The 16132-nt window shown below is 32.7% G+C and overlaps 2 protein-coding genes across 8 annotated transcripts in view; one reads left to right on the top strand and one right to left on the bottom strand.

The window, feature by feature from the left end:
- The window catches only part of LOC126734730 (optineurin-like), a 33759-nt gene extending 20108 nt beyond the window's left edge, over positions 1 to 13651 (bottom strand). For 3 of the 5 annotated variants that reach the window (XM_050438451.1, XM_050438452.1, XM_050438448.1), the window contains exons 1-5: positions 12051 to 12199; positions 5907 to 6094; positions 3139 to 3431; positions 2843 to 3082; positions 163 to 450 (exon numbers count right to left, since the gene is read on the bottom strand). In XM_050438451.1, the coding sequence (XP_050294408.1) occupies positions 163 to 450; positions 2843 to 3082; positions 3139 to 3431; positions 5907 to 6081 (996 nt within the window). In that variant the 5' untranslated portion in view covers positions 6082 to 6094; positions 12051 to 12199. Of the gene's footprint in view, positions 1 to 162; positions 451 to 2842; positions 3083 to 3138; positions 3432 to 5906; positions 6095 to 12050; positions 12200 to 12466; positions 12594 to 13485 lie in introns of those variants that run through there. The other 2 variants (XM_050438449.1, XM_050438450.1) reach the window with 2 other exon arrangements.
- LOC126734733 (adenosine kinase-like) lies at positions 8429 to 13471 on the top strand. Of its 3 annotated transcripts, none has more exons than XM_050438456.1 (4): positions 8429 to 8490; positions 11776 to 11997; positions 12064 to 12228; positions 12744 to 13471. In XM_050438456.1, the coding sequence occupies exons 2-4, from the start codon at positions 11831 to 11833 to the stop codon at positions 13432 to 13434; spliced, it is 1023 nt and encodes a 340-aa protein (XP_050294413.1). In that variant the 5' UTR covers positions 8429 to 8490; positions 11776 to 11830; the 3' UTR covers positions 13435 to 13471. The 3 variants fall into 3 exon arrangements, with proteins under 3 accessions (XP_050294413.1, XP_050294412.1, XP_050294411.1); XM_050438455.1 differs by lacking the exon at positions 8429 to 8490 and adding an exon at positions 10548 to 10609; XM_050438454.1 differs by lacking the exon at positions 8429 to 8490 and adding an exon at positions 11640 to 11713.
- Positions 13652 to 16132: the final 2481 nt, after the last annotated feature.

The raw sequence follows: 16132 nt of genomic DNA, 5'->3' as shown, positions 1-16132 counted from the left end.
CAACCTTATCGTATACCAATCCAGGTATTAAAACTACGTTAAAAAACAAATGTTCTTCAAATTTGAACATGGGTCTTAAACTTTTCGTAAATTCATCCTTAAAACTTATCTGCTTCCTCTAAAACATCCTGTAATGAAAATAAATTAAAAAAGAAACTGTACCTTCAAACGTTCAGAATCAACATCGCTGTGCTCCTCCATACTTTTTTCCAAACCCCTTATTTTCTTATAAGCATTTTCCAGCTCCTTTTCGTACCGTTCCAGTTTTTCCCGCAACATTTCCACTTCTCTGGCTCCTTCTGCCAAACATTCGTCCTTCTGCAGGGACAATTTCTCCAAAGACTCTTCTAAGTCCATGATTTTCTTATTGGCACTTTCCAATTGTGCGGTTTTAATTTCCTTTTGGGACGTTTCTATTTGTTGCTTAAGTGCGTTATTTTCTTCTTTGAGCTAAAAGAAATTGATGTTTTTAATAGCACCAGGTCACCTATTTCAGTGGTTTTCCAAAAAACTTTCAAAATCAAGGATATTAGTCTTGGAATTTGAAAGTCATTAAAAAGAATTGGGACACCTATTTCAGGGTTTCCTTCAAAAACTTTTAAAAGCAGAGATATTAGTCTTGGAATTTAAAAATCATTCAAAATATTGGGATTCCAATGGACAAAGTGCTCATATCTCTGTAACCAAAAGAGTGAGAGATGTGAAATTTGAAACACAGCTTCTTCTAATAAATTCATTAGACACCTATTTCAGAGTTTTCTCCAAAAACTTTTAAAAGTAGAGATATTAGTCTTGGAATTTGAAAATCATTAAAAAAATTGGAATTCCACAGGACAAAGTGCTCATATCTCTGTAACCAAAAGAGTGAGAGATGTGAAATTTGAAACACAGCTTCTTCTAATAAATTCATTAGACACCTATTTCAGAGTTTTCTCCAAAAACTTTTAAAAGTAGAGATATTAGTCTTGGAATTTGAAAATCATTAAAAAAATTGGAATTCCACAGGACAAAGTGCTCATATCTCTGTAACCAAAAGAGTGAGAGATGTGAAATTTGAAACACAGCTTCTTCTAATAAATTCATTAGACACCTATTTCAGGGTTTTCTCCAAAAACTTTTAAAAGTAGAGATATTGGTCTTGGAATTTGAAAATCATTAAAAAAATTGGGATTCCACAGGACAAAGTGCTCATATCTCTGTAACCAAAAGAGTGAGAGATGTGAAATTTGAAACACAGCTTCTTCTAATAAATTCATTAGACACCTATTTCAGGGTTTTCTCCAAAAACTTTTAAAAGTAGAGATATTAGTCTTGGAATTTGAAAATCATTAAAAAAATTGGGATTCCACAGGACAAAGTGCTCATATCTCTGCAACCAAAAGAGTGAGAGATGTGAAATTTGAAACACAGCTTCTTCTAATAAATTCATTAGACACCTATTTCAGGGTTTCCCCCAAAAACTTTTAAAAGCAGAGATATTGGTCTTGGAATTTGAAAATCATTAAAAAAATTGGGATTCCACAGGACAAAGTGCTCATATCTCTGTAACCAAAAGAGTGAGAGATGTGAAATTTGAAACACAGCTTCTTCTAATAAATTCATTAGACACCTATTTCAGGGTTTTCTCCAAAAACTTTTAAAAGTAGAGATATTAGTCTTGGAATTTGAAAATCATTAAAAAAATTGGGATTCCACAGGACAAAGTGCTCATATCTCTGTAACCAAAAGAGTGAGAGATGTGAAATTTGAAACACAGCTTCTTCTAATAAATTCATTAGACACCTATTTCAGGGTTTTCCCAAAAAACTTTTAAAAGCAGAGATATTTGTCTTGGAATTTGAAAATCATTACAAAAATTGGGATTCTAAAGGACAAAGTGCTCATATCTTTGTAATAAAGACAGTGAGAGATGTGAAATTTGAAACACAGCTTCTTCTAATAAATTCATTAGACACCTATTTCAGGATTTCCCCCAAAAACTTTTAAAAGCAGAGATATTTGTCTTGGAATTTGGAAATCATTAAAAAAAATTGGGATTCCAAAGGACAAAGTGCTCATATCTCTGTAACCAAAAGAGTGAGAGATGTGAAATTTGAAACACAGCTTCTTCTAATAAATTCATTAGACACCTATTTCAGGGTTTTCTCCAAAAACTTTTAAAAGTAGAGATATTAGTCTTGGAATTTGAAAATCATTAAAAAAATTGGGATTCCACAGGACAAAGTGCTCATATCTCTGTAACCAAAAGAGTGAGAGATGTGAAATTTGAAACACAGCTTCTTCTAATAAATTCATTAGACACCTATTTCAGGGTTTTCTCCAAAAACTTTTAAAAGTAGAGATATTAGTCTTGGAATTTGAAAATCATTAAAAAAATTGGGATTCCACAGGACAAAGTGCTCATATCTCTGTAACCAAAAGAGTGAGAGATGTGAAATTTGAAACACAGCTTCTTCTAATAAATTCATTAGACACCTATTTCAGGGTTTCCCTCAAAAACTTTTAAAAGCTGAGATATTAGTCTTGGAATTTGGAAATCATTAAAAAAATTGGGACTCCAAAGGACAAAGTGCTCATATCTCTGTAACAAAAGGAGTGAGAGATGTAAAATTTGGAATACGGCTTCTTTTAATAAATTCCTAAATAAAAGATACCTATTTCTTCCTTTCAGCAATAAATATCTCTTCTAAAAATACAACCTTCCTTAAACTATTTTTATTGGGTATCTTGTTAAATATTATTACATATTATGTTCTATTAATTGTAATTACCCTAGTTGGTGTTTGTAAGAAGTACAATAAATAAATAAAATTTTACTTATAAAACCTTAATAAAAACGTACCGTTTCAATACACTTCTTGGCTTCCTTGAACTTCTCCTTGTGCCCCTCGTGTACTCTCTCCACGTCCCTTTGCCAGAGAATGATTCGTTCGTAATGAGATTTCAAACTCTGGTTGTTCTGTATTAAAGTGTCCTTTAAATGAGTGTTTTCGTCGATTAATTGGGTGATTTTTGCCTGCAGGATCTCTTCGGAACCGAAATCGCTTGGGGCGAAACTTAGGATGCTTATGGCCTTCGAGTCCTTTAATAAACGACAACATAAAACAAGTCAAGTTATCAATTTTCAGGTATTCTTACATCTTTGTCAGGTTCTAGGTTAGGTTTGGGCATAGCAGGCAAATTACTGGTACACATATCATAAGAATTGGAGCCGCTTTTTTGCTGATTTTCTGAAGGTAGTGAATTGTTGACGCTTTTAAATGAGGCGACACTTTCAGATGTATTTTCGGTTTTTTCAAGGACGCATGCTTCGGGCCCTTTGGGGCTGTCTGGGGTGTTTTGTGATGGTTGTTGATCAGCTTTTAAGGCCGCCTCGATTTCCGCCAACTCGTCCATAAGGATTCTTTTGTTCTCTTGAATCAAACTTACGTCTAAAAGAAACGTCAGTATACATATTATGTAAATAGTAAGAATTCACAGTATAACATTAGTGCAACAGGGTTTCCCATAAATAATGGTAAATAAGTTAGCAGCAGTATCATTTTCCAGACTTGAACCCACTAGATTTTTGCCTATTTGCATAATTGTTCATGAAAACGCAATAAACACAAGAGAGCAGTTGATGATAAAAATGTTAAGTGATGCTGAATCGGCGATCTCTTAGTAGCAAATTTTTAAAATGTACGTTCGATAAAAATGCCTTAATTTAAGGGTGTAAGCTTTCCATTAAAAAAATTTTGACTTTAATATATTTCTATAACACATTTCTTGACATTAAAGTTTGTATTTCTTACATTTTCTACACATAGCTTAAGAACTCCTTTTTCTTATAGAAAGATAAGTAAACTATTATTTGGAAATCTGCAGATAATCATTTTGAAAGATACTTTTACTAGGTATATCAAGTATACGTCAGTAAGTCATTATTGGAAGGACTAAGTTTAGTCGATTAAGGGAATTATATTCTTTCTTTCAGATGTGGATACCATGATAAAAAATACGCAATCATTAAAGTAACATAAAAATGTTCTTGAATTAAGGACCTTAGTATTCAACATTATTACTCAAAAAATTTAATTTAAAATAAGTACCTATTTATGTTCTTCGGTTAACTATTATTTAGGTTTTAAAAGGATATTATATTTAATTCCTCTAATAAAGAATAATTTTATTGCAGAATGACGTTTTTACCCTTAAATCCATCCTCAGGAATCCCACAATAATGACTTTAAAAAAATATAAGAATATCTTAAATAGTTTCCAAGTTATGACCAAAAATGTCTGTTAATGGATAAAAATCTTGTAATTGCAAATTGGTTCAAATTAGGTGGTTCTGGGACCTTGATGGACAAAATTCCCTCTAACTCGAGAAGTTGTAGAGGTACAAGAAACGTTCTCATATAAAATTGTTTGGTAAGAAATGGACTTTCTTGGACTAAAACTCCTTTAAGAATATTTCAATTACTTCCTAAAATATTCTCAAGCAAAGTTAAAAGTTGTTAAGAACAGTAGGAAAAAAAACTGTCTCAACCAAAACAGCCCTAGCTACCACAATTTTTAACCCAAAATAACGTTTTTACCCTTAAATCCATCCTCAGGAATCCTCCTATAATGATCTAAAAAAAATTTGAAAATATCTTAAGTAGTTTCCAAATTATGACTATGCTAATAAATAATAAAAAAAAAATTCTATACTCTTCATTATTCCATTTATATTCCAAGTGACTTGCTCGATATTTAGAGACATTCTGTACTATTTATTTGATACAACTTACACACTTATTAAAATTACTTTGACACACCTTAATGTCATGTTCTTCACTACACATGCAATTATAATGGAAAGAAAATAAGCAAACATAATGTCAATTGCCTAAAAGAGTTAAATAAATAAGTACTAGTAAACTCTCTATAGCATCCATGGAAAATAATATTTTTTCACTTTTCCAGGCAATTGCGAAGAAAAAGAAACATGTAACAATTATTGAAATTGCCTGTTATAGTTAAATAAATATCTCAATATTGCCTATAAATAATCAAAATAGTTTTATCGATATGCTCCAAGAAAATGGCGGTTTTATTTTACTTTCCTCCCTGACTGTAAGACCCTAACTGTCTGGAAAAATTAAATGAAAATTAAATACCATTACCTTCTGATAACAATGACCTCAACTGCATGGAAACAAATATTTCTCTCAAAATTTATAAATTCTAGATGTAGTTGGAAAACAAAAATTATTATAATCTGAATTACTTTAAAAAATTACATTAATTTTCCAGAAATACTGAATCCGTCATTAAATTAATATAATTAAAAAAAATATTCCAGTAGTTCAAAAAGGGACATAAAATAAAAAATTAAATTATGCATGTGTAAAAAAGCTATGGAATAAAAAAAAATCAAAATGTTGCTGGTGGTGCCCTCTACATTAAAAAAAAGGTTAATTTTCAGATTTGCCATATAAGAAAAAAACACCTTCCAAATTTTGTTAAAAACGAACAATAAACGTTAAATTTATGGCCAAAATTCTAAAAAATTACATTAAGTTTATCAGCATGTATATGACTTTCAAATTAGAAAAATTTAACTTTTCGAAAAAGGAATTAGCCGTTAAATTATTTAGCATTACTTATGGGACGCTCTCTATATTTATATAAACACTTTTTGTACAGGTGACCAAAAAAACACCCCTATAGGCCCTACAATAACAACAAAATTACTGTTACGTTTCTTTCAGACTGACCCCCGTATATATAAACGGGCGACCCACGTGACCGGACCACTAAAACAAACGCATCTGATTGGCCGGACCAAGACTCCGGTGGCGGCCATCTTGGTTAACACGTCAAATACCGGGGGCGTTCGTAAAATAAACGTTAAATTTTTTTTTTAAGGTGGTACTCACCGGTAAAACTGCAATCTTCGTCCAGACCGCTCAGTTCGTCGGCCGTTTTAATTATAACAAACGATTCCCCGCTTTCGGGGCTGGGCGGGAGCGGTATCGGTCCGGGATCCCGCAGTCCCAACGCGGCGTATTCCGGCTTAAATAGATTATTCGGGTTGGTACTAGAATCTTCCATGTTTTATTTAAAACTGAAAAAAAGTTTTTTGTAATATTTGACATGCAACTGACCGAGGAGGCCAGAGAGGACGTCTCTTACGGCTATCAAGTCTTAAATATCAGTGACAAAACCATTAAAAAATATTTGCTCAATTTAGGAAACTACTTTAAATTGCACAGTCAGCTGGTGTTCCCTTGGTTAAGATAGATTTGTATAATATGGGAAATTTGTTTATTTTTCTTTAAATTTATGTTATAGTTTTTGCAACATAAAAAATATAAAAAGGAAATTGAAGATCGAGTATTGATAACAATCTGTTTTAATCGAGTGGAGTACCCGCAAGTTGTGACATTTAGTAGTTTTCTAAGTTGGGCCCGTCCTAGAATTCGAATTTCCCGCGTTTTATTGAATTCAAATTTGGTGTCGGATTAGACCACTGATTGGTTAGATGGTTACCAATGGCTTACAAATGTCAAAATTAATTCCATTTATTGCACCTTCAGTAGAAAAAAAAATTAAACCGAAAAAAGTTTTCTGTAATATTTGACTATGCAACTGACCGAGGAGGTTTGATATGGCTAGCAAGTCTTAAATGTCAAAAAGACAAAGGCCCAAAATATATTTAGGTAAGTTTGAGACACATGTATGAAGCTTGTATGTTGAAAATCCGAATCGTAAGTCGACCATCTTGATTTGACAGGAACTGACAGAAATGACGTTGACTGAATTTGTTTTTTATGAAAATCAAACTCATTTGGTTTCAATCAATATGTTTCACTTTTCAAAAATTTCATTTTTAAGACTTTGAACTAGGCTAGAATTTGTTCTGATCAGTTCTCTTGCAACAAATTTTAATTGCTGATACTGCTGGCTTCACACTACAATACATATTTATTTAATAATTTGTTTTGTCATTATTTTTCATATGACTCATTTAGAGAATTCATCTATAAGGTTTGCACTGTCTATTTTTTATTTTATTTCATGCTCCTATCATACCACTTCCTTTGTTCAATGAGACGAGATATAGGTATAGAGACTAAGCACCTAGAATGGATCAGAGTAAAAGTTTTTGTTATATCTCTGGCATGCGTATGATACCGACTTTTTGAGAATAGCCATGTTACTTAATATGAGTGGTTCAGGGCAAATTTACTATCATTAAATCCAGAGAAGACCAAACTAATTTGTTTTACAAATAACCGTAGTCTTGATAATATTCTTATTGCTAACTGCCCTGTCCCGCCTTATTCTAACAATAAATTTTTGGGTCTGGTGATTGACAAGGAGCTTAAGTTTGAGAACCATATACGGAGTCTCAGCAATAGGGTTTCTGCGGGTTGTTTTGCTGTTAGGGTGGCCTGTCGGGAGCTTGGCATGGGGATTGGGAGAGCCGTGTACTTTTCCCTGATTGAGTCCCATCTCAGGTATGGTGTCTGCTTTTGGGGTAGTGCAAGCAACTATCTTCTACAGATGTTGTTTGTTCTACAGAAACGTGCTGTGCGTTATATATGCGGGATATCACCTAGCGAATCATGCCGACCATATTTTATCAGGGAGGGCATTCTTACAATCTACTGCCTATACATACAGGAGGTGGCATGCCTTATTTTCTCCCATAAATACAGGTTTGTCCTACAGAATCCACGAATATGTCACCCGCCAGCGGAATAATTTGCGGCTTCCCATTCCAACATCTGCCTTGGTAAAGAGATCAATTTTTTATGAAGGTATAAAAATCTTTAACCACCTACCAGAGGACATTAGAGGGGCAAAATCTCTCATCAAATTTAACTTTCTCTTGAGGAGATTTCTGAGTGGTCGAGCTTATTACTCTGTGGCTGAATATTTCAACGACAATCAGATTTTAATTAATTAAGGGAGACCTTCCCTAACCTGTTTGTTTTAAATGTTTTTCTTTTTTTTTATCCCTAAATGTTGAACTGTACTTAGTTAAGAAAAGTTAGATATAGTTGATTTTATTGATTCAAGAAAGGAAAAGAAGGGAAGAACAAAAAAAGGAAGGAAAGGGGGGAGAAAGAAAAAAAAAAGAAAAAAGAAATGTAAATTTTAACTGTTTAACTTTGATTTGTCATTGTAACTTGTATTTTTAAATATAATTTTAACCCTGTAACTCTGTCTCTTTAGGATTAGGTGAAGCTTTGTTTATAACAATATTTTGTTTAAACAATAAAGCATATTTGAGTTTGAATTTGAATAACTTTTCTTTGAATATTGTCATTAAAGAATAAAATTATGAGATTTCTTATTAAATAAAATTTGAATTTTCCCACCTTAATTTGGCCACGCCTTTGTACCTTTTTGATTGGTACGTCAAACTGTCAAGTTAGTTACAATAGTTTCCGTCGCCAAGCGATAGGACGCTAGCAGATTTGTCAGAACTGTCAGGAGAATTTCGATCAGTTTGTATGCAACCACCACTTTTCTATATACTTGTATTTTGTGAATTTATATATTTGTGGTTTAAGAGTTGAGACGATTGGTTTTTATAATCTGCGGGGATTCACACAAAAACCGAACAAAATGGCCGATTTTAAAACAGTTTTGGCCTTCGGAAACCCGTTACTAGACGTCACGGTCACTTGCACCAAGGAATCAAGTTTTCTGGAAAAAAGTTTTCTGTAATATTTGACTATGCAACTGACCGAGGAGGTTTGATATGGCTAGCAAGTCTTAAATGTCAAAAAGACAAAGGCCCAAAATATATTTAGGTAAGTTTGAGACACATGTATGAAGCTTGTATGTTGAAAATCCGAATCGTAAGTCGACCATCTTGATTTGACAGGAACTGACAGAAATGACGTTGACTGAATTTGTTTTTTATGAAAATCAAACTCATTTGGTTTCAATCAATATGTTTCACTTTTCAAAAATTTCATTTTTAAGACTTTGAACTAGGCTAGAATTTGTTCTGATCAGTTCTCTTGCAACAAATTTTAATTGCTGATACTGCTGGCTTCACACTACAATACATATTTATTTAATAATTTGTTTTGTCATTATTTTTCATATGACTCATTTAGAGAATTCATATATAAGGTTTGCACTGTCTATTTTTTATTTTATTTCATGCTCCTATCATACCACTTCCTTTGTTCAATGAGACGAGATATAGGTATAGAGACTAAGCACCTAGAATGGATCAGAGTAAAAGTTTTTGTTATATCTCTGGCATGCGTATGATACCGACTTTTTGAGAATAGCCATGTTGGCTGATCTTCAACTTATATATGAGTGGTTCAGGGCAAATTTACTATCATTAAATCCAGAGAAGACCAAACTAATTTGTTTTACAAATAACCGTAGTCTTGATAATATTCTTATTGCTAACTGCCCTGTCCCGCCTTATTCTAACAATAAATTTTTGGGTCTGGTGATTGACAAGGAGCTTAAGTTTGAGAACCATATACGGAGTCTCAGCAATAGGGTTTCTGCGGGTTGTTTTGCTGTTAGGGTGGCCTGTCGGGAGCTTGGCATGGGGATTGGGAGAGCCGTGTACTTTTCCCTGATTGAGTCCCATCTCAGGTATGGTGTCTGCTTTTGGGGTAGTGCAAGCAACTATCTTCTACAGATGTTGTTTGTTCTACAGAAACGTGCTGTGCGTTATATATGCGGGATATCACCTAGCGAATCATGCCGACCATATTTTATCAGGGAGGGCATTCTTACAATCTACTGCCTATACATACAGGAGGTGGCATGCCTTATTTTCTCCCATAAATACAGGTTTGTCCTACAGAATCCACGAATATGTCACCCGCCAGCGGAATAATTTGCGGCTTCCCATTCCAACATCTGCCTTGGTAAAGAGATCAATTTTTTATGAAGGTATAAAAATCTTTAACCACCTACCAGAGGACATTAGAGGGGCAAAATCTCTCATCAAATTTAACTTTCTCTTGAGGAGATTTCTGAGTGGTCGAGCTTATTACTCTGTGGCTGAATATTTCAACGACAATCAGATTTTAATTAATTAAGGGAGACCTTCCCTAACCTGTTTGTTTTAAATGTTTTTCTTTTTTTTTATCCCTAAATGTTGAACTGTACTTAGTTAAGAAAAGTTAGATATAGTTGATTTTATTGATTCAAGAAAGGAAAAGAAGGGAAGAACAAAAAAAGGAAGGAAAGGGGGGAGAAAGAAAAAAAAAAGAAAAAAGAAATGTAAATTTTAACTGTTTAACTTTGATTTGTCATTGTAACTTGTATTTTTAAATATAATTTTAACCCTGTAACTCTGTCTCTTTAGGATTAGGTGAAGCTTTGTTTATAACAATATTTTGTTTAAACAATAAAGCATATTTGAGTTTGAATTTGAATAACTTTTCTTTGAATATTGTCATTAAAGAATAAAATTATGAGATTTCTTATTAAATAAAATTTGAATTTTCCCACCTTAATTTGGCCACGCCTTTGTACCTTTTTGATTGGTACGTCAAACTGTCAAGTTAGTTACAATAGTTTCCGTCGCCAAGCGATAGGACGCTAGCAGATTTGTCAGAACTGTCAGGAGAATTTCGATCAGTTTGTATGCAACCACCACTTTTCTATATACTTGTATTTTGTGAATTTATATATTTGTGGTTTAAGAGTTGAGACGATTGGTTTTTATAATCTGCGGGGATTCACACAAAAACCGAACAAAATGGCCGATTTTAAAACAGTTTTGGCCTTCGGAAACCCGTTACTAGACGTCACGGTCACTTGCACCAAGGAATCAAGTTTTCTGGAAAAAAGTTTTCTGTAATATTTGACTATGCAACTGACCGAGGAGGTTTGATATGGCTAGCAAGTCTTAAATGTCAAAAAGACAAAGGCCCAAAATATATTTAGGTAAGTTTGAGACACATGTATGAAGCTTGTATGTTGAAAATCCGAATCGTAAGTCGACCATCTTGATTTGACAGGAACTGACAGAAATGACGTTGACTGAATTTGTTTTTTATGAAAATCAAACTCATTTGGTTTCAATCAATATGTTTCACTTTTCAAACATTTCATTTTTAAGACTTTGAACTAGGCTAGAATTTGTTCTGATCAGTTCTCTTGCAACAAATTTTAATTGCTGATACTGCTGGCTTCACACTACAATACATATTTATTTAATAATTTGTTTTGTCATTATTTTTCATATGACTCATTTAGAGAATTCATCTATAAGGTTTGCACTGTCTATTTTTTATTTTATTTCATGCTCCTATCATACCACTTCCTTTGTTCAATGAGACGAGATATAGGTATAGAGACTAAGCACCTAGAATGGATCAGAGTAAAAGTTTTTGTTATATCTCTGGCATGCGTATGATACCGACTTTTTGAGAATAGCCATGTTGGCTGATCTTCAACTTATATATGAGTGGTTCAGGGCAAATTTACTATCATTAAATCCAGAGAAGACCAAACTAATTTGTTTTACAAATAACCGTAGTCTTGATAATATTCTATAATTATATCTAAAATTATGAGATTTCTTATTAAATAAAATTTGAATTTTCCCACCTTAATTTGGCCACGCCTTTGTACCTTTTTGATTGGTACGTCAAACTGTCAAGTTAGTTACAATAGTTTCCGTCGCCAAGCGATAGGACGCTAGCAGATTTGTCAGAACTGTCAGGAGAATTTCGATCAGTTTGTATGCAACCACCACTTTTCTATATACTTGTATTTTGTGAATTTATATATTTGTGGTTTAAGAGTTGAGACGATTGGTTTTTATAATCTGCGGGGATTCACACAAAAACCGAACAAAATGGCCGATTTTAAAACAGTTTTGGCCTTCGGAAACCCGTTACTAGACGTCACGGTCACTTGCACCAAGGAATCGGTGAACCTCATCCGTAAATATAACCTCAAAGAGGACGGACAAGCGGAAATTTCCAGGGATAAAATGCGTCTACTTACCGAAGACATTGACGGGTAAGACCCGTTTGAGAAACAAAACAACCTGATAAAAATCCATAAAAACTTACCGGGGAATTTCAGCTTGGAACAATACAAGTCTGCCGGAGGATGCAGTCAAAATTCCTTAAGGGTTTTACGGTGGACGTTAAGGGGGAAATGTCGCGCGGAAGTTTTTGGTTCCGTGGGAAACGACACTGAGGCGAAAATTTTGACGACAATACTTAAATCGGACGGAGTCGAACCCAGGTAAGACAACAACAAAATTTGCGCGCAATAAATACCACACACAGCTGATTTGGCTAACCGTTGTTGCCAAATTAGTCTGCACTCCATGCAATAATGATAAGAATTTTTCGTGAGAGCATGAATAATTTTTATTATTAAACTAGTGAGATAACTTGCCTATTTATACAAGTGATTATCTTATGACTCATTTTGAAAGATAACAGTAAACAATAATAATAAATCCTTAATAATTACTTACTTTCTCAAAAGTTTCTTATAACCAAACCAACTATTTTTAAGCTGAACAGGCAAAAGAACAAAGGATGTGAACATTAAGATTGAATAACAAAACAAATATTGGGGGAACCCCCTAAATAAAAAAGTAAATATGAGGACACAATCCAATGGTGTGGGGACAGTGTTGCCACATGTATTAGATAATTTTTTCTTTGTCGTTAAGGCTGAAAAGTCACACCTTTACTATTATAAAGGCAATGCATATATATGAATTTTTCTTTTCTCACTCTTTTTTCTAGATATTTAATTCAAGAAGAGCTCCCAACTGGCAAATCCATTGCTTTAATAAATGGCTTAAAAAGGTGCCTGGTGGCACACATAGGGGCTGCAGAAGTCCTCCCATTAAAATCTCTTCTATCCTATAAAGATTTCCCAAACATTTTCAACAAAAGTGATATTATACTTATAGAAGCCTACTTTTTAACCAACAGATTTTCAACGGCTAAACATATTGTCGATATGTGCAAGCAAACCGATAAAAGCCTGGTCTTCAATTTGTGTGGAGAGTATATATTTAAAATCGTCCCAGAACCTATAAAGTACTTGGTAAAACGTGCTGACATTATATTTGGTAATAAGGCAGAATTTGATGCTCTAGCCTCACTTCTTTCGAAAGATTCTATAGAAGATTTAGCAATGGATTTGACGAGGGAGGGCAGCAAGACGTTGGTGATTACTGATGGGCCAAACCCAGTGCAATGCTTTACGCAAACTGATAATTTTTATGTGAAGGTTCCGCCCCTGAGTTCGACTGAGATAAAGGACACAACAGGGGCAGGAGATGCTTTTGTGGGGGGCTTTTTGGCTGGCATAACACTTTCTAGGAAATTAAAAAGCTGCATTGATATAGGGATTTATGCCGCTTCGAATATTATCAAACAAACTGGATGCACTTTACCTAAATATGAATCTGGGATTCTGTTACATTGATATTGGGTTCTGTTATAAGAGTAAATTGAATAAAGTTTGTGTTGCACTTACCAAAATGCGCCTTATTTCACAATATTACGGGAATTACAAGAATTTGATCAGTCAACAATGGTATTTTTTGTAAATAAAAATAAAAACATTTAGGAATATCGAATTTGACAGCTGACGTTGACAGTTGATAAGCCCGTCATCCTTTTCTTTTGCATAATAAACTAGAGACATTAACAAAATGATGGATTTCAAACCTAACCTAATCAGTTAATGATTAAAAACAGTGCAAAGCTGAGTAAATATATTCTTCAATGTATTTGATTAGAAGAATAAATAAAATTCAGTGTTTAGGGTTTTCGTAATTACATTTCTGCTTTCTGAAAAGTAAGTACAATGAGTTGTTGCCAAGTGTCAACAAAATCAGCTGTTCTTTGACAGTTCTGAATTTGTTGACAATGAAGCTGCATTCCACAGAACACAAATATAGAGAAATGCGTGTTGCCTAATGAAGAGACAGAAATTCTGTTGACAGCTGTATTGACGTTGTTGACAGAGACGGGGGCAACCATCTTAGGTGGCATCTGGCGGGAAACTTAAGCCTGATTTATTGCCTGATATTTAAATTTCAAGTAATTTGCAGAATTACAAGAGTTGATGCGTTAACTGACGAGTGATGAGATATATTTAAATAGAATTTTATTAAAAAAAAAAACAATATGCTTATCAATTTAGAAATACCCACATTTAATTAAAATAAAAATATTGCATCTCAGACATCCCTCATCACTTTACTCACTACCAAGAATTATAAATTGGCACGATAGATATGGGACCAAATTTTAAATAAAAAAAACAAAACTAAATTGTCTTTTAAATATTTCATTTTAAGATGAAATAAAATAAATTTAACAAAGGGTTTTAAAATGCATAAAAAAGTTACAATATATTCTAAATTAAATACTGCAAACTGTAAATATGGTATTAATAAGATCTTTTTATGTGAAAAATAGAATTGTTGCAGGTATAAAGCATATTTTAACTGAAAATCCTAATTTCTGGATTTTCAAAAAAAATTATCTGCTTTTTTTGTTTCCATAAGTATAAGTGTATAAAACATTATAAGAAACATGTAACACACATACCTAAATAAAAAATTAAACATATATATTTTTTAACCATCTATACAATAGTAACAAAATAATATATATCCACATATTATGGAAAACAAAATATAAACTCTTATAAAGACCGAAACTGAACCTATCTCTTGAAATAAATCTGGCTTTTCATTGTAAATAGTTAATTAATACGACTAGATATAATACAAATACACATGTACAAGTTAATATGGATGTTTTTTTCCATTTTAATTTTTTAGTATAAGAAAATAAAAACAAAATATGACTTTTAATTTTTGGTTAGTCACAATTGGGTAAAGATGTCACAAGTCAGTGGGGTTGTCTCCAGTAAGTATGGAACATGAAACATAAGAAAACATATTAAGACAGTATATTGTGTATACAATATTATATTTTAATTGGGTTCAAATTAAATCTCCTAATAAGTATTTCATCCTAATGATCCAAAATACATAAGTCTTTCTTATTAGTAAGTATTAATTATCACATTAGTTACAATTACACATTAAGGTTCTAAATAATACCAAAGTTTACAGAATAGAATACTATTATATTGTATTCTATTCTGTAAACTTTGATAATACTTTAAATAATTTTTATAACATGATTTTACTTATGAGTCAGTAAATAAAATAAAACTGTAAAGAGCATAGCATTTACTATCAAAATATCTCAGGTAATTTGGGTATTTTAAAAAATAAGATATTACATACTAAAATCTTAGTATCATTAGCTAAAAAGTTAAAAAATAAAATTATTCTGATTGTGTATCATGAGTATTAAATGAGGATATTCAAGATCAAATTTTGAAGGCATTTTAGATTGTCAAAACTTTCTGTTTTCTAGAATGACCAACACTTAAAGATTGTTGTTGTGGTTTTGAAGTTGGCTTTTGATTTTATCCTTTAAATATTTATAAACCAACCAAAACTTTTTCTCTAAATTGACTAAATGACCACGGCTATTCAGAAATGTGCATAGCTTAAGGTGGATTAAGTCGATTAGGGAAATCAGTTTTTGAGAAGGATATGTCAATCTGGATGTGTCATTATTTTCTTTAAATTGAACAAATAGGTGTTTCTACTCCATGTGAATATCATTTCTACCCAAGAACCAGAAAAAGTGTTTGGAGCAAACTCGATAATTGGTGACATTTTTAGTAGGACTTACATGACAGACAAGATTAATGTTAATAACATAACATGAAGTGCGGATCTTAATTGCCCTCCCCTCTTATCTTTCGAATGCGTTTATATAAAAATTTGAAATTTGGCACACATCAGTAGCAAGCTAAATACTACTTTTTGGTCCCTTAGCTTATTTTGCAAAACTTAAAAAATATAATTAAATAGAAAGGGGGATCATGCGATGCATGATACATCGTTTGAAAGCTCCCACTGAATGCTTTATGGTCCTAGAATATTAATTAATCTACATTATTTCTACCCATAGCAAAATCGCAGCCTTTCAAAATCTTATTTTCCGCATTTTTATTTTCATCGCTACACCTGTTCAGGTGTAATTGTTTGTAGGTGTATCACTGTTTGTAGAGTTTTTTTATTATTTTT

This window comes from Anthonomus grandis, chromosome 3 (assembly GCF_022605725.1).
Source record: "Anthonomus grandis grandis chromosome 3, icAntGran1.3, whole genome shotgun sequence".
NCBI classification, from domain to species: Eukaryota; Metazoa; Arthropoda; class Insecta; order Coleoptera; family Curculionidae; genus Anthonomus; species Anthonomus grandis.
Note: the sequence above shows the minus strand (reverse complement) of the source record. Positions and strands in the feature narration are given on the sequence as shown.

Bases quoted from the DNA above. Each gene is read 5' to 3' on its own strand.
- LOC126734733 (XM_050438456.1), top strand. From the start codon at position 11,831: ATGGCCGATTTTAAAACAGTTTTGGCCTTCGGAAACCCGTTACTAGAC. The intron at 11,998-12,063 runs GTAAGACCCGTT...GGGGAATTTCAG, and splicing joins CTTACCGAAGACATTGACGG to CTTGGAACAATACAAGTCTG. The intron at 12,229-12,743 runs GTAAGACAACAA...TCTTTTTTCTAG, and splicing joins TCGGACGGAGTCGAACCCAG to ATATTTAATTCAAGAAGAGC.